This window comes from Trypanosoma theileri, assembly GCF_002087225.1.
Source record: "Trypanosoma theileri isolate Edinburgh chromosome Unknown TM35_Tth_12_V1, whole genome shotgun sequence".
Classification (NCBI taxonomy): domain Eukaryota; phylum Euglenozoa; class Kinetoplastea; order Trypanosomatida; family Trypanosomatidae; genus Trypanosoma; species Trypanosoma theileri.
The window spans coordinates 513,229-535,200 of NW_021639854.1; the positions used below are offsets into that span (position 1 = coordinate 513,229).

At 39.1% G+C, this 21,972-nt stretch overlaps 11 protein-coding genes across 11 annotated transcripts; all 11 read right to left on the reverse strand.

Annotated features, from left to right (window-relative positions):
* Window position 1: 1 nt before the first annotated feature.
* On the reverse strand, window positions 2-2,581 carry TM35_000123120 (uncharacterized protein; the record flags this gene model as incomplete). Its single annotated transcript, XM_029025287.1, has 1 exon — window positions 2-2,581. A coding segment is annotated over one exon (2,580 nt), but the record flags the coding sequence as incomplete, so codon positions are not given.
* Window positions 2,582-3,236: 655 nt separating this feature from the next.
* TM35_000123130 (uncharacterized protein) lies at window positions 3,237-3,959 on the reverse strand (the record flags this gene model as incomplete). Its single annotated transcript, XM_029025288.1, has 1 exon — window positions 3,237-3,959. The coding sequence occupies one exon, from the start codon at window positions 3,957-3,959 to the stop codon at window positions 3,237-3,239; it is 723 nt and encodes a 240-aa protein (XP_028883604.1).
* Window positions 3,960-4,946: 987 nt separating this feature from the next.
* Window positions 4,947-5,729, reverse strand: TM35_000123140 (adenylate kinase; the record flags this gene model as incomplete). The annotated part of the gene is made up of 1 exon (XM_029025289.1): window positions 4,947-5,729. One exon carries the CDS (start codon window positions 5,727-5,729, stop codon window positions 4,947-4,949), a length of 783 nt encoding a protein of 260 aa, XP_028883605.1.
* A 569-nt stretch (window positions 5,730-6,298) lies between these two features.
* On the reverse strand, window positions 6,299-7,519 carry TM35_000123150 (putative calpain-like cysteine peptidase; the record flags this gene model as incomplete). Its single annotated transcript, XM_029025290.1, has 1 exon — window positions 6,299-7,519. One exon carries the CDS (start codon window positions 7,517-7,519, stop codon window positions 6,299-6,301), a length of 1,221 nt encoding a protein of 406 aa, XP_028883606.1.
* Window positions 7,520-8,677: 1,158 nt separating this feature from the next.
* Window positions 8,678-10,624, reverse strand: TM35_000123160 (uncharacterized protein; the record flags this gene model as incomplete). The annotated part of the gene is made up of 1 exon (XM_029025291.1): window positions 8,678-10,624. One exon carries the CDS (start codon window positions 10,622-10,624, stop codon window positions 8,678-8,680), a length of 1,947 nt encoding a protein of 648 aa, XP_028883607.1.
* Window positions 10,625-11,690: 1,066 nt separating this feature from the next.
* Window positions 11,691-13,049, reverse strand: TM35_000123170 (uncharacterized protein; the record flags this gene model as incomplete). Its single annotated transcript, XM_029025292.1, has 1 exon — window positions 11,691-13,049. The coding sequence occupies one exon, from the start codon at window positions 13,047-13,049 to the stop codon at window positions 11,691-11,693; it is 1,359 nt and encodes a 452-aa protein (XP_028883608.1).
* An 882-nt stretch (window positions 13,050-13,931) lies between these two features.
* TM35_000123180 (vesicule-associated membrane protein) lies at window positions 13,932-14,681 on the reverse strand (the record flags this gene model as incomplete). Its single annotated transcript, XM_029025293.1, has 1 exon — window positions 13,932-14,681. The coding sequence occupies one exon, from the start codon at window positions 14,679-14,681 to the stop codon at window positions 13,932-13,934; it is 750 nt and encodes a 249-aa protein (XP_028883609.1).
* A 752-nt stretch (window positions 14,682-15,433) lies between these two features.
* On the reverse strand, window positions 15,434-16,180 carry TM35_000123190 (uncharacterized protein; the record flags this gene model as incomplete). Its single annotated transcript, XM_029025294.1, has 1 exon — window positions 15,434-16,180. The coding sequence occupies one exon, from the start codon at window positions 16,178-16,180 to the stop codon at window positions 15,434-15,436; it is 747 nt and encodes a 248-aa protein (XP_028883610.1).
* Window positions 16,181-16,684: 504 nt separating this feature from the next.
* TM35_000123200 (type 11 methyltransferase) lies at window positions 16,685-18,826 on the reverse strand (the record flags this gene model as incomplete). Its single annotated transcript, XM_029025295.1, has 1 exon — window positions 16,685-18,826. One exon carries the CDS (start codon window positions 18,824-18,826, stop codon window positions 16,685-16,687), a length of 2,142 nt encoding a protein of 713 aa, XP_028883611.1.
* Window positions 18,827-19,637: 811 nt separating this feature from the next.
* Window positions 19,638-20,678, reverse strand: TM35_000123210 (phytanoyl-CoA dioxygenase; the record flags this gene model as incomplete). The annotated part of the gene is made up of 1 exon (XM_029025296.1): window positions 19,638-20,678. One exon carries the CDS (start codon window positions 20,676-20,678, stop codon window positions 19,638-19,640), a length of 1,041 nt encoding a protein of 346 aa, XP_028883612.1.
* Window positions 20,679-21,291: 613 nt separating this feature from the next.
* On the reverse strand, window positions 21,292-21,669 carry TM35_000123220 (uncharacterized protein; the record flags this gene model as incomplete). Its single annotated transcript, XM_029025297.1, has 1 exon — window positions 21,292-21,669. The coding sequence occupies one exon, from the start codon at window positions 21,667-21,669 to the stop codon at window positions 21,292-21,294; it is 378 nt and encodes a 125-aa protein (XP_028883613.1).
* Between the last annotated feature and the right edge of the window lie 303 nt (window positions 21,670-21,972).

Below are 21,972 nucleotides of genomic sequence, written 5' to 3' on the forward strand. Positions count from 1 at the left end.
CATCCCTCTCTGTTTCCGCCTTCTTCTTCTCGGCAACGACACTTTCATACTCCTGGGCAGTGATGCTGTACAGGGGTGCCTGGGCGGGGTCATGGGATGCAGAGCCTCTCTGTGAGAATCCACTTCCCGTGCGCGGTTGTGGACTCTTGGAGTGCGCTGAGAGTGGCGCAATCCTCGCTCGCTCTTCTTCAGCCTTTTGCTGTGCACTATGTAGTTCTTCCAGTTCTTTGACTGCCTCTTTGAGCTGTTCCAGTGCTTCGTCGCGTTCTGATTTTATTTTTTTCTTTTCTTCAAGCAGGATTGTTTCTTGTTCGGATTGATGTTGACCTAACTGATTAGATTTTTCAGGAGAATGTTTTGTTAAACTATTGTGTAGAGTGATTGTTTGTGGGAAGTGGTAGCTGTTGATAACTTTTTGTAAATGTCTTTCTTCAGTTTGGTTGTGTTCTAATGCAACTTCAAGCAAGAGACAGTTATTTGATGATGCGTAAGTTAATTCTGTAACAACAGCTGTAGTACTAGCGACGACTTCTGTTATTTCTGCGATGAGAGTGTCTTGTAGTACTTCTGGGTGAGTGTTGCAAACTTTTGCCCATTGTGTGCCCGGTAGTCGTTTGTAAAAATTGTTTCTTTGTGATTGTTCTTTAGTTGGTGTATAAGTGTTACTGTTGCTTTTATATGGGGTTTGATCACGAGATGGGCTAGACTGTTTCTGCGAATGTTGTGCTAATTCATGCAAAAGTTCGTTTACATACAATTGTTCACCTTCAAGTTTACGTTGTAGTTCATCCAACTGTTCAAAAGCTTCACGCAAAGCATCATCTTTTGCCTCATACAACTCTTTATAGTTTTCAGCTTCTAGAAGTTGACGTCGCAGCGTATCACGTTCTATCTTATCCATGAGCTGTTGTTTTTCTACTTCTTCTCTGTATGCATCAAATGCGCTGTTTTTACGAGTAATAGTTTCACGAGCTTCCTGTAGTAAAAGCTCCTTATAGGCAAGTTCAGTTTCATTTTCTGTGTTAACTGAACCCTGACGCGTCATTAACATTTCAAGTTGCCTTTCCATTTGTTGTATCTCGTGTTCCTTCTCGGAAAGCTCGTTAGTTAGTCTTGCAATAGTTTTGTCCTTCTCCCTGCTTAGAGATGTTGCCTTATTAAGAGCGTTTTCGCTAGCCTTTCGCTGAGCTTCTAGACGCGCTACAGTTGCCTTTAAATTATTTATTTCTACTAATCGATTATCCAATAGCGTTTTGTGTTTTTCAGGAGTCATAGTGCTTTCAACCCCATAATCTTTTTCTTGTTGTTCGTTAAGAAGTTGTAGATTTTCTTCAAGTATTCTATTACGTTTTTCAAGTTTATTCATGTGCTCTTGCTGATTCCATGCCTTTTCTTGCAGTCTATCATACTTATTCTTGCCCTGCCTAAAGCGACGCTCATAGCGTTGAAGTTTTACATCAACATCATGATCTTCTCCAACAGCGTGCACAGCGTGAATAACACCCTCTGGTCCACCCACCCACACCGTCCAGTGAGTTGAACGGTATAGACGTAACATGGAGAATATAGGACGTACACCAGGTTGAAAGCGACGCACAGGTGTATGCTCACGTGCATCCCAAACAACAACATTACCATCTTTCCCACTACTCCACATACGTGGGGCTACATGTACAATAGCGGTAACAGGAGCGGTATGTTGACCTTCTAAGACGGCAACACAACCGCGTTCATCTTTATTACGCCATTCCCAGACACGAACTGTGCAATCATCACCTCCTGACCACAATTCTTTGGTGCGAGGATATATTTCTAATGTACGTACAGAGTTTTGATGACCGCGTAGTGTTGCTACACATGCCACATTTTTTTCAATTTGTAGCGGTGCTCTAGGGTTCCATATCCTAATAGTTGAATCATCACTACCAGAGAGAACATATTCGTCAAAGCCTGACTCATCACCTTCAGCGTCGTCTACGTCTTTTTCATCATCACCCTGCACTTGCTGAGGTGATTTTTCCTCAGAAGATATGGATAAAGGATCATTAGAAGCAGTTACTACAAGTACACATCTAACAGAATTCGTGTGCCCAGAAAAAAGTCGGACGTACGTACATGAAGACTTGGACCACTGATAAACTTTCCAATCTTCTCCTCCACTATACACATAATCACTTTTTTTAGAACATGCCATGCAAAGTACGGCGCCATCATGTTGTACGAATTCACGTTCCATTGATCCATTTGAAGTACTATAACAACAAATAAATCCATCTGAAAAAGCTGCCCACATTCGTTTCGCTGAAACAGACCGTAATACGGTACAAAAAGCACCTTCTCGTGCCTTCACCTCAAAAAGTATTTCACCACGAGGAGGGGCGCGAACAATAAGGTGTCCATCAGCCTCTGCTGTCCATACACGTCGTTCCCCATCATACTCCATTGCCCGGGCGGTACCGCTAATAGCATACATTGCGAGTGTCTCATCATAGCGTTGACGCTCTGTTGAGAGAGAGCGTAAAGATGTTGACGGTGCTCGACCCGCCAGTGAGGGTGATCGTTGACTCTGCAGTTGTGACATCTCTTCTACCGTTTGATTTCACAAGGTATGAAAATCTTTGTTTTTCTTTATATTATTTTTGTGGTTATTGTTTGGTATGTTTGTTCGATTATTAGAGCACAGGTGTCGGAGGTACAAAAAAAAAAAAAAAAAAAAAAAAAAAAAGAAGAATGTGCGTCTCTAGATGCAGCTGCTTCCACCAAAGCCCTATCCTCCCAGTGGTGAAGCAAATAGTGTAAGAAAACAGACGTGCTGAGGGTTCCTAGAGAATCAGCTGAAATAAAAAAAAAAAAAATAGAAGAATAGAAAAAAAAAAAAGGAAACAAGTGAAGATAAAAAGTCATTGAGAATACATGAGCAAAAAAAAAAAAAAGCAACTCGGCAAGAGAGAGAAAATAAAAGAGGTATGAATATTGAAATACACGGAGTAAAAATAATTGAACTCCACTCCTTAGCTCCATCATACCATGCACGGGGTAAAGGACCAGAATAATAAAGAGAAGAGAAGATTTTTTTTTCATTTTCGCTTGCATATAAAAAATAAATCTGTAAAAGCAAAGTAGACATGGCGCTGACAGCCAAAAATGGCATAAAAATAAAAAAAAAAAATAATGACAAATAGAAAAAACATTTTAACAAACAACACCTTAAAAAAAAAAAAACATCAGAATTCATGCTAAACCTCGCCTTTGTAAGGCTGCAGTTCGCTAATAAGCTTGGCACTTGCACGCAGGTCCAGGTCCTTTTCGGCATTCATTCGCTTTAGCCGCGATATTAATGGCTTCATACCTTCATTCACATAGGTTTTGAGTGCATCGTACTCCTCCTGCACCTGAGCAAGTTGGCCGACCACATCATCCGTGTCTGCCAACGCAGAAGAACTGCATGGTGGATGCTGTGCCTGCTGCAGTTCGCTAATAAGCTTGGCACTTGCATGCAGGTCCAGGTCCTTTTCGGCATTCATTCGCTTTAGCCGCGATATTAATGGCTTCAAACCCTCATTCACATAGGTCCTCAGTGCATCGTACTCCTCCTGCACCTGAGCTAGTTTTTGAATGATATCTTGTTTTTTGGGAAATTCCTTTTGTTGATTCTCTCTCATATGTAGTTCTTTATTGTTGTTAAGGTCAGATGAATCTTGTTCTGGTTGTTTCGGATTTACGTTTCTTTGTTGCTCCTTGTTTTTCGTACAGTTTTCGTCGTTATGCCTATTAATAGTATTAAACTGCATACATTCTTCGTTGTCTAAAGGCGCTGCTGGAATAAGAGTTTCGTTCACATTTGTTCCTTCCGTACATTTAGTGGTTGGATAACCTTGATGCCTATTGGTATCCTGTGAGTCCTTGTTCGAACAGAGAAGAGATTCTTCATTTTTGTGAGAAGAAAATCCGGAATGCATAGTTCTTTTTTTTTTTTTGCGTGTTGTGTAATCCTTTCTATCGTTTAATAAAGTAAATGATTTTCTCTTCTTGTATTCAATTATTAAATTGATTGGTTCTACTTCCTTTCTTTTTTTTTATTTTCTTGAAAGTGATGTACCGCAGTAAAGAAGTTTCAAACAGAAAAAGATGTTCACAATAGTGTATAAACAGAAACAAAGAACTAGAAATGTCTACAGTAGTCCAGATGGGAAAAGCTCCTATAGGAAGGGATCTTTTTTTTTTTTTTTGCTTTTTTTTTTTTTCTTCCAAAGAACAGATAATCTGTACATTAACATAACAGTCGCATACATAAATATAGAGAAATATTTATATGGAATGTCTGTTTTTCAAATAAAAAGATCATAAACATCAGAAGGAATGCGACACACACACACACATATACAAAAGAGAAAAAACAAGAAAAAAGGGGTGGCCGCAACCTCCCATTATTGAAGGAAAAAATGACAAATAACATTTTTTCCAAATTGTTTCCCTATACATGATGGAATACGCACACATTCTTTCTATCTTTACAACTCTTCTCTTTTCTGTTACTACAGAGACACAATACGATTTTTTTTTTTTTTGCTTGAACGCCCAGTACAAAATATTCAAAGTAAAAAATTCAATCAGGAATCTGAAAGTAACCATAAAAAAAAAAAAAAAGAGGAAGAGAGCAAGAAAGACGTTCGGCAAAAATACCGATAAAGGCACTCCTTAACCGTCTTTACACAGAAAAAAAAAATGCTTGCGCACTTCCTCGGTTGTGTGACTTCTTCAGTGTGAATGAAAGCAATAAGAAAAGTAACCATAAACACAAAATTAAAAAAAAAACACCAAATCACCTGTCTCTACAAAATGCAATAATCACCACCACTACCACAGAAAAGAGTACATATATGTAGGAATAACATTATCCTTATATCCTCCTCTTTCCTATTTTTTTTTTTCCTTTTCTGAGAGACCTACTGCAACAAGTGTTTTTGCACAGCTGCGATTACGTCCTTTGTGACATCGTCAATATCATGTGAGGCGTCCACGCGTTCGAGTATCGCCCCATAGTGACGCAGTAATCCTTCTGCGGTGTTTCGGTATACCTTGAGTCGCCGCTGCACCACCTCTCGCCGGTCATTCTCATCCTGTGTGAGTCTCTCACAGAGCGCCACGTCATCCTTTGGTGGTGGATTGTAAAGTAGATGATAAGTGAGTCCAGTGGCGGGATCTGTGCGTCTGTGCTCGATACGCTCATAGGCGATATCATCTGGTAAATCTAGCATGATACAGACATGTGGGGCGATGCCCTCTGCCTCCATCGCCTCTGCCTGTTCCTGCGATCGTGGAAATCCGTCCAAGATCCAACCGCGTGTTTTGGCGTCCTTTTCCTCCAGTCGCCGGCGAATCATCCCGGTGATGAGGGCGTTGGGGACCAGCGTGCCGGCGCGGAGGAACGACTCGGCCAAGATGCCCGCCTCGGAGCCCGCCTCCACCTCCGCCCGCAGCAGCTCCCCGGAGGAGACGTGGACGACCCCGAAGTGCTCGGCGAGGGCGCGGCACTGCGACCGCCGGCCGCTGCCGGGGGGACCCGCGAGGAGAATTTGCGGGGGGATCGGCCGCTCCATCAAGTCGTGGATGTACGCCGCGGGGTCCGGTGGGAGATCGCGGAGGATGTTGCGCAGAATGTGCTCCATGATGAACGCCACGTTGTGCTCACGCATGTACGCAATCGCATCGTCCGTGAAGTTTACCATCGCGTAATCACACAAATACCGTCAGCAAGCGTAACAGGGATAAATAATAATAATAATAATAATAATAATAATAATAATAATAATAATAATAATAATAATGCCACAGGCGTGCTCTTAAACGAAAAGTACACACCAATACTTTCCTTTTTTTTTTTGTTTTTCTTTTTGAATAATATGGGGATATAATATTCCCGGCTTCCTGTGTGAACACGTATTAGAGAACCCGCAGAATGTTAAAATAAAAATAGACACCAACCCACACAAGTTAAAAAAGGAAGAAAAAAAAAGAATAAGAAATAAATAAATAATTAGAAGTACAGAGAACAACAAGAGACAATTATGCACAAATACCCTGCATTAGAATATCAACTTCTCCCCTTCCTCGCTCTCTTTTTAACATTTTCTTCAATTGCTGGTTTTAGGGTCCACCTATACCAAGGTAAAATTCCAATTTAAAAAAAAGAACAAAAAACAAACAAACAAAAAACAAAAGAAAGAAAAGAGAGAAAAAAAAAGGTCATCATTCCAACTCCGTAAATATACATTTATACATAAACTACATATAATTCTCAATTGCCATCGTCACCAAAGAGAAGATCAAGAAAATCCTTTTTCTCTGATTTATTCATCTGCTCTTCCTGCTTCTTCTCTCCTTCTTCACCCTCGTTATACCAATCCATTGCAGGATCATTAACAACCGAAGATGGTTTTAAAGTATCAGCATCTGGTACAGAATCCGTACATCTCTCCTCCCCTAGAGGAGGCAAAGCAACAGATGAATCCCCACACGAGCGTACAGTTTCTTCTTTTACTGTAGTAGATAATGGTTCAGTAACTGATCCCATATCCTCTTGTAACTGAGACACTGGATCATCCATTGGCTCATCTTCATATACTTGATCTATTTCCACTTCTACATTATCTGCCCCATCGCTGTCGTCATCCATATCAAACCATTCAGGAACGGCGGTTTTTAGCTCTTGCGAAGGTGGAGTAGCAAGTGGTGGACGTTGTAAAGAATGTATTGAGTTTGCTCCACTTTTTTCATTTTGTGTAAGTGAATTTTCACCCTTCATTTCACCAGATAAAAAATTATTACGGGAGTTTCGTTGGGGAAACAATGAAGCAGGATCAACCGCGGCTAAACCAGATAACTTGCGTATCACACTTTCATCCTCTGCGATAATAGGAGTAACATGTGATGCTGCTATTGGTGTTGAAGTAGCACTACCAAAAGAAGAAGAATTAACAGCTGGACCCACAGCAGATGTATTAAGACCAGCAATAGCAGGACTATTAGCATAAATTTCTCGTGCAGTAGATACAAATCTCCTATCTTCACGATGTTTCAAAGCTTTTTCCAGACGATGTAAAATGCTTACTCTAAGCGGCTCTGTCATAAGTGTATTCTCCATTCCAATAAAGGTAATCGTATCACTATCTTCACATAAATGAACTAACTGTCGGGCTGCCAAATAGGTAAAAGGGTTACCACTTAATTCTAATACCCGTAAAGAAGGATGATGACGCAATGCACGACAAAGTGCCCGAACACCATCATTTCCTATTCCGTTATCACGTAGATTGAGTGTATGTAGAGATTTGGCTTGTATAATCACCTCGAGTAGCGGAAGAATGCCACGATCACCAAGATAATTACGTCCAAAGTGCATCACGCTTACACCTTCTATCTGTACAGTGGTATCTGGTAACATACGGAGCAATCCACTATTTGGTATAATATCAAGAGCCTCGCATTCTCGGCGGTAGACATCTTTAGGACCTATCATTTTACCCTTACTTGGTAAAGGATAACTGTATTATTGATGTATTGTTATTATTATTATTGCTATTATTATACTTCTTAGATTTAGTGGAATGATTTTTACTCTTTACTCCACCAAGTCCCCTTTATATATATATATATATATATATATATATATATATATATATATATATATATATATATATATATATATATATTGTTGTACAATTTTCAATAAAGATTAGATATGAAAACAAAAAGAAAAAAATATATATATTCATACATTTACGTACATATATGTATTCTTTACAAGAACAAAAAAAAACAAACAAATAAATAAATGTACAGTAACGTACAGAAAAATAGACGTACAAAATCACATACACACACCTTCCTTGCGCGTGCAATCTATAAATGTGGGAGATTCGACACATCGAGATGACAAAAATAATTTCCTCAAAAAGACGTTTTTTTTTTTCCCTCTCCCCCTTCTCTTCTCATCGTCTCTCAAGGTGTCAGACATATATATATATATATATATAGACACACATAGATAAAAGCACACAATCCCTCAGCCCTTTGCTATTCCAAAGAATAACATCGTTTAAGTCCATATAAAATTCGTGAGGGAGTGAAGAGGCATTACACGGGCACTCTCCATTTTTTTTTACGAAAACAAAAACAAAAAACAAACTAAACAAAGAATCCCATACACCTTTTCTTTGTTTTTTTATTTTCGTACTTTTCTTCCTTTTTTTTATTCTTTTCCTTTAAACTGTCCTCTGCAGTTTTATCCAGATCGGACATTTCACAACGGCGCCATTTTCATTTTCCTTTCCCCTCTTTTCTTTTTTTTCTTTTACTTATCCTTTCAGCAGATGTTTTCCACCAAGTGGAAAATCAACATGATGGTGAAAGAAAAAGTGCACCTTTTCTTTTTTTTTTCCCCAGCATCCCCCTTCCCCACACCCCCAAAACCCTTTAAAAAACGAAAAACAGAAATAAAAAAAAAAAAAAACAACATTAATAAGAAGAAAAAGAGACACACAAGCACTAACATCAGCAGCACAACTTCAACCTTACCACCCTCAATCTCTCTTTCTCTTTCTCTCTCTTTTTTTCTTCTTCTCTTTCTACTGTGGCCTTTCTGATGGTGTAAATGTCGTCTTCATTCTCTTTCTTTTTACTTCCCCCTAGAGTGACCAGAGTTTAAACTTACACCACCACCACCACCACTACCACTACCATGTTCTCCACTGTGACCTTGATGCCTCCTCGCCTTTTCTATCGCATCTGTTAGAATTGCTTTATATGCTTCCATCACTTTTGGATCTACATTCATCTCCTTTAATGCTATATGCATAGCACTTATCCACGTTGGTCCACCATCTAATCGATTATGGCTCTTAGATCCCGTATATGCAGAATCACCGCCATTAACATTGTTGATATTGTTATTGTTGTTGTTGGAACTATTGTTGTTATTTTCGGTAGAGGTGGTGTTACTACTACCATTAAAAGGTCGTTCTTGTAGTTCATCTGCCAAAAGAAGACGTTCACGTTTCCAATCACAACGATTAAAAACTTCTATAATATCTCGACTACGAACATCATGTGCAGCAGAACGCATTCGTGATTGAACACCTCTACCGAGTGGTTTATCAACAGATGCCAACAAAATAGATAACACACCCAATGCCCAATTAAAAGGACCAAGTTTCATTGCCATAGAAGCAATAGCAAAGGGAATTTGTTCATTAGAATGTCGATACCGGTGAACTACAAAAGCACGAAAGACCCGTACCGCTTTACTGCGTTTATTATTCATCACAAAGTATCGTAGTAAATCCACACAATCCACCTGTAATGTCTCTCCCGCCTCTACCACCTTTTGTAATACAATCTCTGCCTGCTCAAAGCGAGTGGTGCTGGTATCTCTTAATAACTTTTGCACCGTGGCACTATTGGGATGACAACCTCGATCCTGTGCGAGTTGTAGTACACGTTCTGTATCCTCTGGCTGCGTGGGATGACAAAAGTACAGTAATAGTGAACCAAGAATAGGAGATCCATTTGTTAATTGTGTTCCTTCCACATCCATACGGCGAAGTACTTGCAATGCAGTATCCAGTGATGTATCTGGTGAAGTGCGTGCCAATTCTTCCAGACGTGTAGCGAAGAAAACTTGTGTTCCACCGCGTTCGGCCTCATCCCGACGTCTTTGTTGTTGTGGGGCGGTGTTGCCCCAAGCGAGGGCACTAAAGTGCTGATTGGCAAATCCATCATGTTGTGTTTGTTTACTGAGAATACGGAAGGTGGAGTTTTCTGGGGTAATACCACGGTCTAGCATATCTTCATAATATCCAAGTAAATCTCTCTGCTTAAATGGTGTTTTCTTCATAAAAAGAAAATTATACGGTCGTGTTGACATTGGCTTTACTCCAGCTTCTCGCATTTCACAGAACACATCCTCTGGATCCTCTGTCTTCATACGTTTAACAAAATGCTTCTCCAATTGTTCGGCTATACTACGAGTGAGATGAACACCATTGACTCGCATAAACTCCAGCAGATCTCGTGTCTCTGCGGCATCACGTAAAGGGAATTTATGTAATGCAGCCGTAACGGCCTCTGCAGAAACACGACCCTCCACGAGTTGATGAATTTGCAGAACTTCTAATGCCCCATCGGCGGTGATCGCCAGGCAACGCAGATAATCAGACGGACGCTCAAAGCGTTGCTCAAAGTTCTCCACAATAGAAACAATATGTTCATCATCATCGTGGGCAACACGCTTCGCCGCGAGGAGGGCACGTCCCCAACAAAATTCCACCTTCTCCAAAGCAGCGGAATCGGAGTTGTTACTATAATCTTTCATCAAATTTAATTTTTCTTCTGATAACTCTGTTGCGGTAGCAGACTGTTTTGTATGGATGAGAACATCAAGTTCTGGCATCATCTGGAGTTCTTCAAATAGCTGCAAAACAGAGATATCTTCTCCTTCCTTATACGCTGCGAGAATACGATTGCAAAGACCATCCCACGGATATGCAGAGGCAGTCGAACTGTCGTCCCCGCCATTCACACATTCATCCACGACTGGATCGTTGGTGTGGCCTCCGTTGCGCATTATCAAGAATTAGATCCCTCCCAGAAAAATAAAAAAAAAAAGAGGAAAAATAAACAAACGGGCCGACCCTTGTGAACCACTATATATATATATATATATATATATATATATATATATAAATACGTGAGGTAATTAATTTATTATTATTTAAACGTTAAAAAGTCAAAAAAAAAAAAAGAAAGAATAAAAAAGAAAGATCCTTAACATAAAAAATAATAACTAACAATAAATAAGCATGACCTTTTTTTTTTTGGTGGGGTGTGTTTCAGCAATTAGTGGGAAATACCACTAAACATTACATCATAACTGAATGACAGTATAATAACAAGGAAATTTTTGTTTTGTACTACGCAGGAGTCTGTTTTTTTTTTTTTTTTTCGTTTTTTGAAAGTATTCTGAACTTTACAGAAGCATAGTAAACTGTTCAATAATGAGTAATTAAACTTCCATAAAAATGCATGAGATAAGAGGGTAAAGGAAAAAAAAAAAAAAAACAGAATCATCATGCGTTAAAAAAAATCTTTTTTTTTTTCTTCTTCTTCTTTCTATTTATAATCCTTGTAGGACGCTAGTGGTTGTGATTTCATCACAGTAGAGGTAGTTGCCCATATTGCTACATATGAAAATTTATTTTCTTCTTTTTCAGTATCATCACACACCCACAAACAGTGACTGTAGCTAATATTCATATATATATATATATATGCATATATATGAATATATATATTTATTTATATCGCAAACCCTCTCTTTCCACTTTTTTCCCAGAAGGTGTGAAGCCATTCTTGTGTAGATGGGGAAAAGAGTAGATAACATAGATATGCAACCCACACAAGCACGGCGGTAAAAAACAAAAAAACAAAAAACATAAAAAGGAGCAAACTTAGAATTAGTAGATACATGCAACCAAATTGGTATTAGAATAAATAATAATAATGATAAAGATCCACATTGTTGCTTGTACTCTATTCTACAAATCTCATTCCCCCCGTAAACGGAAAAAGAAAAAAGAAAATTAAGAAAAAAAAAAAAAACATTTTTTTTTTTCGCTCCTTTTTTTTTCTCACTATCGATTACTTGTTGGTGATAAATCAAATATATCGAGATCATCAAAATCCATATCCGCACCTTTACTCGAAGTTTCCGTTTTAACCCCATCATCTGAATCATCTTTAATATCGTAAATTCCATCCAAATGACATCGTGTTCGTCCACCTTTAACAAAACGAAGACAAGAACTATTTACAACAAATACATGAGCTAGATCCCCTGGTAAATCTAAATCGAAATTAGGGGCAAGAATACCTAAAAACCCTTTACAACATACACATCGCATATGTAATTCCAATGAATCATGCTTTAACGCTCCAAATGTAGCGGCTGTGGATATATACGCCACATGTACCGCCAAAGCTTCTTTATTAAATCTTGCAAATGCTGCCATTCCACGTACAGGATAATTTACTTGATAAGTCGGTGATACCACAGGAACATGACAACGAATACAAGCGTAATAACCAGAAATTTTTAGTTTTTCAGCATCTTGTGCATTTGCCCAGAGATCAGTAGTAAAGGGATTCTCTAATTTTTCACCATCGAGTAAATCCACAACAGGATCTGGTAATAAATGATTCCAGTTATCAGGATCTGCACATTCTGTAATAGATTTCATTTCATCTTCTTCATTATCATCATTATCTAAAGCATAGTGTACACGAGACATACCACTTCTACTGCTAAAACTAGAATTTTTGGCAAAACCAAGTCTAGTACGTGAGTTACTTGCTACAGAATAAGAATCATTAAATATTCTTGAATTTGGTACAGCTTCAAATTTCTCTGCATTTCTTGTAGGGTTTGTTACTGAATCAGCTGGAGTTACTTGTGGTTCACCTGAGGGATTACTATTCCCTGATGGAATAAGATTATCATCAGAATTTGGAATTTTATGATCTGCCATAGTGTAGATAGAAGATCTGGGCTTTGTAGGTAAATGCCGCATTGGTGGTCTCGGTGCTATACGGTTAGTACCGTTAATATTCCTACCACGGCTTTCATCTCTCTTCATACGGTTATTATCATTAACGCCGCCTGCTGGGGCAGTTGAAGTAAACCGCGATGGCATATTTGGGCGATTTTCAGCACACTTCGGCTGGGAACGCACACTCGCTGCGTGTACAGCACTGGCGGAGGACGTCCGGCGTCCCTGCGTTTGTGGCGATATACGCCGGATATTTCTGTTATTATTAGTATTATTATTATTATTATTATTGTTTGTATTAGTATTAGTATTAGTAGTATTGTTGGTATCACTGTGTGGGTGAGTGTGTCGGTTTTGTCGATTTTCATCTATTGGTGAGAGTCGACGGCCGGCGGCGCGGTTCCGTCGCTGCAACTCCGCAATTGCCGGATGGACGCGGCGCATCTCTCTAATGTACACAAGTAATCCTCCGCTCAAGTAGATGGGAGGGTGAGAAAAAGAGAGAGAGTGTGTGTGTAAAGACCAGCAGTGGTTTAGTTATTTATCTATTTTCCTGGGTGAGAACAATAGGCTTTAAAGAAAGAGGAAGAAATTCAGAAGAAGAAAAAAGAAAAAGAAAAAGAAACAAATTGAAAAAAAAATAAGGGAGAAGGGAAAATAAACAGAAATGGGGGAGAAAAAAAAGGGTACATGTATACACACAAAGAAAGAAAGAAAGAGTGAGAGAGAAAAGACTGCGTGTAGACAAGCACGAGCACAGATAAATAGTAACGAGGGAAAATCGCAGACACAATAAAAAGAAAGCACTCAATTGATATGAAAGGAGGAAAACTCAAATACAAAAAAAAAGGTAAACAAACAAAAAAAACCAAAGTAAAGAACAAAAGAACAAAAGAAGAATGGGGTGCAGAGGAAATAAAATTACCCCACAGCATCTCTTACATGCAAATCAAAGCGTAGGAAATAGTTGTCTCTTTATTTCCTTTCTTTTCTTTTTATTTTTCATTTCCAAGGAAGCAATTTATATATAGGGGAAAGAAAACCCCTCATGTATGTTTTGTAAGCATCTTCCTTTCTGCTTCTTTACATTGTAGATGCTTTCACTTTCTCAATTGCATATTCCAAACATTCCTCCCCAAGTAACCCTAGTATTTACTTTCTTGTTCTTGTTATTTCTTCTTGCTGCTACGTCCTCTTTTTTTTTTGTTTTCTTCTTTCTTTCCTCTGCCCCCCTTTTTCTTTTCTTCTTTTGTTTTCCTTCTTTTTCTTCTTCTTCTTCTCCATTCCACTATTGTCAAACCTCTCATCCATAGTTACTATCTGATACTACTTGGTGTTACTGTTATCCTTTCCTCCTGAGAAAAAGACGAAAAAAACAACCATAATAAAGAATAAAGCTACTCCGCCAAAGATCAATTTTCCCCTTACAGAGTTCCACCAAAGCTGTTGACGCAGATCGCGGCTGCTACGTTGAAACCCTTGTGCTTGAAATTGTAGATCTTCTGTGGTCTGCACAATATCATCAATGCGTTGACCACGTTGAATGACTCGTTCCACATTATCTAGTGCAAGATCCTTTACTTCCTCAACGGCCTTCTTTACACGTTTTACTTTATCCTCCGAGTCCCCAGACTCACTCATACGCAGCATTACATCACGGTATGGTTTTACAAATACATCAACTGACTTTGGATTTAACTTGGACACATTTTCCACAAACATCTTACGGAATGTTTTAGCTACTTCATCCAATGCGGCATGTCCTTGTCGCCGGGAGACATCTTTTCCACCCAAAAGAGCAAAGGCAAGTTCATTATCCGACAAAATATGATATGAGAGTTGCGGTGGTCCATCCATTGCCGTACTGAGAGCCGAAGCCTCACTGTTACTGTTATTATCCACTGTAATAAATGCGGAACCGCGAAAATTCGGCACGGAGCATTTTGACACCAACTCTGCCCATGCTGTGCTAGGAATAGAGATATCCTGAGTTGGATATCCAGGGGCTTTGCAGAGCAGCATACGATCGGCTAAGCGCACAACAACGCCACCGTACATCTTTGTATCGTTTTGCATGTGGATTTAATTTTTTTTTGTTATACTTACTGAATAAAAGGCAACGTTACTATTTTTTTTTTTTTTTTTGGTGTCGTTGAGTATTGGTTTTGACCTTCTGTGCTTACGTATATCCTTTTCTTTTCTTATTTAAATGCAAAATGCGCACTGAGAGAAATAATTGGAAAGGTAGAGAAAGAGAAAAAAAAAGAGGAAAAAAAAAAGAAATAATAAAGTATGTATGAGGTGCGTATTATTATTATTATTATTATTATTATTTCTTGTGTAAGGGAATACAAGAAAAAGTGAAGAAGGTGAAAAAGAGAGAAAAAGTTCCAAAGATAGAGGAAAAGGTAAAAAAAAAAAAAAAGAGAATAATATAAAGATAAGAGGGGGAATCAAAAAACTGCAATAGATAGATTACACATACTCTTTTTTTCACTATTCTTTTATAGGAAAACATTTTTTCCATCTCCATATTCTTTGATTTACTATGCCCCTTTGTTTTCTTTTTTATATCCTTTATTCATTTTTTTTTTTTCGTGCGTTTATCCTTGGTCAACAATAATAAAACAAATGTCTAATCTTTATTCCTTTTGTTTTATTTTGTGGTACCAACAATATAAAAAAAAAAAAAAAAATGATGACACGCAAAGATAACAAACCAACGACAGAAATATACGAATACGAGACATTAAATAAATGATAATAATAGTAATCGTAATAATAGTAATAATAAAATCCACGTTTTTAGTGGTGGTAATAATTTCATTTCAATTGTTGGGTTCGCCGCTGTGTGCAGGCGGTGTAGAAGAAGGGGGGATATCAGAAGAAGAAGCGGCATTACTCACATTCTCTTGTGGCAGTACAGAAGCACGACACAATGGACATTGTCGACTCTGCTGCAACCAAGTTCTGATACACTCTGCGTGATAACAATGTTTACAGGGTAGCATGACCACAGGCTGTCCCTCAGAAGAAGTTTCCGTACTTGTACTTGTGGTAGTAGTAGTAGTAGTTGTGGTTGTGGTGTTATTGGTTCCCCTTTCCTCCCCTCCGGTTTCTCTCTCTCCTTCTCTCTCTCCCTCTGCTGGGTCCTGCAGGGGCTCCAGACAGATGAGGCAGGCGGACTCTAAAAAGGCCTCGGGGTGGGCCGCGCGGTCGGCCTCCCGCAGTCCGTGTGGGAAGCGGCGGAAGGAGCGCATCAACTCGTCGACGGGGGGGCCGCCGGGGCCGTCGGGGCCGCTCGGGAGGAAAAGATGGACGAGATGCCACTGCGGCCCGGCGCCGTGGACCTGCAGCTCAATGCCGTCGAGGAGCCGCAACTGGCGGAGGAGCCGCTGCTGCGCCTGTTCCTCCTCCGCCCGCTGCTGCTGCTCCATCAGCCGCTGCAGCTCCTCACGGTGGGCGGCACTGCGGACGGCCTCTACAAGGGGCGAGTGGCACGCCACACACTCCACAACATCTTGGGATCCGTCACGCACAGCATAGAAGCTGTGACACTGATGACAATAATACATAGCTGACAGTAGGAGAAAGATTACAATACAATAAAAGAGAAAGAGATAGATAGAAAAGAATAAAATAAAAATAGAGCACACACAGACAGTAATGGAGAAAATGATATATACAGGAATAGAGAGAGAGAGAGAGAGAGAGAAAAAAGCTAGAACGTTTTTCTTACAACATAAGTAGATTTCTCAAAAACAACCATTTTTACCTGACAACACCGCAGACAGTTTATTCTCATCTCTTTTTTTATCATCTTTCCCCAATCTTACACTTCCTCTACTTCCTGTAAGGTATTCCTTTTCTTTTTCTTCTTCTTTTCACTATATTGACGTAAATGTAGTACCCCGTCATTAAAAGAAAAAGGAAAAAACATTACCAGAAAGAAGAAAACAAAAAGAGTGAGAAAAAGAGAGAAATGTTTTTTTTTTATTTGGGTGTACGTCTACATTACCTTGATTGCAAGAGAGAACCAAAAAAAAGAAAAAAAAGAGATTGGACACGTCGTTAGTTTATCATGAGGAAGGTACGGCGCGTACGGATTCCGTTTCAGCAGCAGAAGCCATTTGATTTAGTTGATACATACCGCACACAAGTGCAAAATCCACTTGTGTAATAGATCCCTTTTCAAATGCAGCACGTGCCAAGTTAACCACCATTGCAGGTGCTACATCACCACCAGCACCAGCAGCACCTTCACTATTGCCGCTCTTGTTATTATTACTAGTAAAGTAATTATTCTTTGTGTGATCATTTATAATATTGACAAGTTCTCGCTCCACCACCTCCACTCGTTCCTGTTTTGCTAAATTTTCATTATACTGCTGTCGTCGCACTTTACCCAATTTCTCTGTAGCCGCCTCTCGATTGTTTAGTGCACTACGTGAATCCTGCGACTCCGCCACGTACGCCATTTCACCATCAATTAACAATTTAGCAGTAATTTGAGTCTCGGCAACATTCGCTGCTTGTCCACCGGGACCACTTGAACGGGCCGTCTCATACTGCACAGTAGCACGTTGCGGGTTACTGAATAATGTCGTACTTACATGTGGATACGCAAGTGTTACTCTAAATGGCATAAAAGATATATCTACTCCACCAGTAGTAGTAGTAGTTCCTTTTGGTGTTGAGAGAGTTGATATCTTCCCGGCAAGATAGAGTGCCACACTGATAGCATAAGGCCCGAGAAAAGATTTAGACACAGTTGTATTAGGAGGGGCCGTAATGACATAACGACCATCTTGTTGGGATTGCAATTCCTGCAATTGTAATCCAACGGCTGTTAACATTTTACGTAGTGCCTCCACATCACCGTCTATGGCCACCACCGCATCATACATTGCGTGAGGGACTCGCGTTAAAAAGAAACGGCGCACCACCGCGGCGTACGCACGAGCTGCGGCGCCATTCTCTTCTGCGGCGGTTTGCCATGCATGTTCTTGTTGCTGTTCATATGCTGTCTGTAGTGCTGTGAAGGCCTCATCATTGTAATCACCCTCACCACATACACGGGCCACATCATTGCAGATTCGAGAGAATTGCAATAACGGATCACGTCGGCGTAATCTTTCTAGTTTACGTTGCATAGATCGTAGGGCATCCTCTTTAAATTGTAATTGTTGTTGTAATACATCACTGCGTTGCCGATCTTGGGCGGCATCACTGTGCTGCAGTCGCTGAACCGTACCTACGAGTTCCTCATTCTTCTGCCGTACTTGTCTCCATTCCTTCTCATGTTCACGCAATTCCATATTCTCTGAGTTCAGCAAGAGGACATCTTGTTCCACTTTCCGTAGTTTTGATCGGAGACTTGCCTCTGTTTCTTGCACTTGTTGGAGAGTTTTTTGAGTCTTTTCAAGTTCCTCCTCCTTCGCAAGGAGTTTATCACGGTAGGAGTTCTTCTTCATACGCATACTACGCAGTTCTGCAAAGAGTGCCTCAATTTCAGTTCCCAAATTAATCTTTTTCAATTCATCAATAGTAGGACCTGAACTACTTTTTGCAGAAGCAGTACCACTACTACTACTATTACTTGGGGTAGCAGCAGAGGCAGCGGCGGCCGCGGCTGCAAAAGAATTTGAAAATACACTTCCCAAACTTGTTTTCTTTCCACTTAAAGGATTGGATGTACTATTAGAGTCTGATGTTTTTGATGATCCTTGTTGTTGTTGTTGTTGTTGTTGTAGATTCTCTGTAGTTTTTAAAAGTTGCTCCATCACATCAATATTTTTCTGAGCAAGTTTACCAATTCCCGGAATCTTACCTAATGTTTTTTGAAATTCTAAAGCTTTCTTAATCATTTCCATCTGTTTTTCAGGTGGTTGACTACTAATCATATCTTGCATCGCACGTAGTTTTTGCATATCAAATCCAGTAGGTAAACCACCAGCACCACCAGGGAACATTCCTGGAAAACCACCAGTGTTTTCCTTTCCCTTATTATTATTATTATTATTATTATTATTATTATTATTATTATTATTATTATTATTATTATTATTATTATTATTATTAGTGCTAGTGCCGCTGCTGCTACTGCCGTTATTGTTGTTAGTGTCAAGAGGAGACTTGCCGCTTTTACCAAAGAAGAAACGAGAGGCCACAACAGTGGACAATGTAGGGAAACGACCTACATGACGTTGACGACGATACATTAGAGTGAATCTGACGGCAAATGACAACACACAAATTAACTAAAAGGAAAAAAAAAAGAAACCGTACCAAACAGAGAAACGCAAACTTTCCCACACCCCGTTTAAAAATATTATGCACTCTTTTCTTTCTCTCTCTCTCTCTCTCCCCTCTATCTATCTATCAATCTATCTCTTTTTCTTTGATATTTACTACCGTTCCATTACACCCCAGATACATTTAAAAAAGGAAGAAGGGAAAAAAGAGAAAATCACCAACACAATATATATACACCAAAACCCACAGAAAAGGGGTACACAGATAGGAATAATATTTTAATATAATTCTAAACATAAAATTATCACAAATACAAAATATAAAAAAAAGATGTAAACACAAATAATGAGTTATGTCTCGCCAAGTAGCTTTCTTCTTGCATTTTCAAGCACTTACTTACTTACTCACTTATCCTATCATTCATTCAATCAACCCATTTCACAAACAGGTCTATGAAAACGAATACAATCACCACACACACACAAACACACAAACACAGAGCAAAGAAAAAGTATGAAAGGATCCAAAAGAGAGAGATAGAGAGTAAACATAAAACAGAGAAACAAAAAGAAAAAAAAAAAAAAACATCATCAAGAATAAAATATTATGATGCTTTTTACTACTGTGTTTCTGCATCTTTATAAAAATCCTCTCTTAGGAATATATTCATAACTTTTTTTTTAATTGTTTTCCTTTATTCACTCTCTTTTTCCACCTCACACTCTCCACAGTTATCTTTTTCTTTTTTCTTCTTTCCCTCTTTTCATTCATAGCAGATTACTCACGTGGAATATCCGGTAAAAGTCCCCAATCTTTCTTTGCCTCATTCATTGTTCGTGGGTATTTCACTGGATCATCACGATCAGCGTACCATCCACTTAATCCAGCCGCATTTGTACCCACATACCGTGGATCAGGCCCAACATCATCTCCTTCCATTGTCCAAACAGCCTCTGCCATTATACGCCAATAATTACTGTTGTTTGTTAAGAAACTATGCATAGTATACACAGTCATGAGTAAGACATCTCCTGCTTCAAATGAAACGGTAAGAAATGGGTTTACATCAATGGTAACACTTCTACCTGTTACCTCATCACTAGCCAATTGTTTACCAAATGGTAATAACTCCTGTGGATCATGTGTATAACAACCATCACCTCTAATATTACCACTTTCTACTTCATGTTGACCATAAGTTTTTCGTAAAGCTGCATATGAGTCTGTAGAATTACTTCCTTTTACCACCACTGGTGTACCCATGTGAAGAGGAATATCATGTAAGGGAACAAGCGCTACCAGAGCCAGTTTTGTTCCCTTATTCATATAAACACTTGACATGCGAAGTCCAAAGGACTCATCTGGGGCTGCGAGATGCAGTGATTGAACATCCGATACACACACCGCTCCACCAAAGACTTGACGAACGAGTGCCATTACGGTAGTTCCACTAACAGCAGTGCGAAGAGAATTTGTGTATGTAATCTGCGGAGGTGGCAATTCACCTGTGGAGGGATAAGGTACTCCCAATAAAACCCCATCACGAGCCATTTGTGCTTCTCTATCTTCTGGACGTGTCCAACCACAGTTTAACATTTGATTAGCCAAATCATCTAATGCTGTATTAACACTTGTGCGGGGAATAACATTTTTAAAATATAAGTATCCATCCTTATCAAGGCGGTGACGTAATTTTGGTGGATCATAGTATAACTCATTACTAGAAATTAATGGGCCAAGATCATGTCCAACGACAAGATGACTTTTGCCAAGCGGAAACTTTAACCTACCATGGCGACTAATAAAGCATCTCCGCATATGTGAAAAAGATGGCGTTTACGTACGCGTATCTGCCGGTGTATAGATATTTCTTTTTTTTTCTCTCTTTCTTTCTTTCTTTTAATTTTCTTATTATTAATATTGGGGGGATGCTTCTTTTTTTCCTTTTTTCTCTGTTGCTGTGACTGAGGGTGTACTGATCTCCCGATTAGTGTCCCACGGCTTCTTGTTCGTAATCCCTTCCCTGCAAACACCACAGGATTGTAATTGAATGTACATACATACATACACGGAAAGAAAGGGAGAAAAATAAAGAAATAATAATAATAATAATAATAATAATAATAATAACAATAATAATAAACAAAGAGAAACAGAGAAAATGCACTACACATCAAAAGAAAGAAAAAAATATATATAATGACAAGGTGTTTAAAAAAAAAAAAAGAAAAACGCAATAAAAGAAAAGAAGAACAGAGAAATTACACATCTATCATTGCTACTCACCGTAACAAGAACAACATCCTTATTTTTTTTTTGCTTTGTTTTGTTTTCAAATACGCACAAATTCAAATTCCTGTTTCACCCTCAACCTTCTCTCTTCATTTCTCTCTCTCATCTTTTCTTTTCCCATTTAAAAAAAAACTCCACCTCACGTACAATCCACTGTTTTCAAGAATTGCCCTGCGTACAATTGATGAAACTCCTCCTGATTGCCGTGCCGCATCGCACAGAGATCAGACCGCAGGAGTATCTGCATATCTCGTTTCTCATCTCGTAGAATCACTTGACCATCCTGCCGCATCTCCTCAGTAAAGGCGGCAATGCGGGTTCCTTTCTTATCCATTTCATGCCAAATTAATGTGGTTCCCTCTCGCAAGAACATTCCACCATCGTGTTTCCAAGCCCGCATGCCTTGTTTAACACTGCACTCCTTCGCCAGCACCCGTGATGATATTCCACTCTCATCGGCAAAGAGTACTACTAATAGAAGAAGAAGAAGTAAACATACACGGATATAGAGAAGCATTTATAACTAGATAGATAAATAAATAAAAAAAAACCACTACTACTACTATATGTAATGTAAAATAAAACGAAGAACAACAACCAAAAAAAGAAGAGCAACAAAGGTGAGAATATGAAAAAGAGAAATAGTAAAAAAAAAAAAGTAAAGGGGACTCTAATAGAGAAAACTAATAATAGATTTAGCACAGAGTGCAGGCATGTTCACATGCAGAGAAGCAAAGAAAAAAAAAATAATAAATAAATAAGATATATGCACACTACAGAGACACTCTTTCACTGCATAGTAGTAACAATACCAAGAATC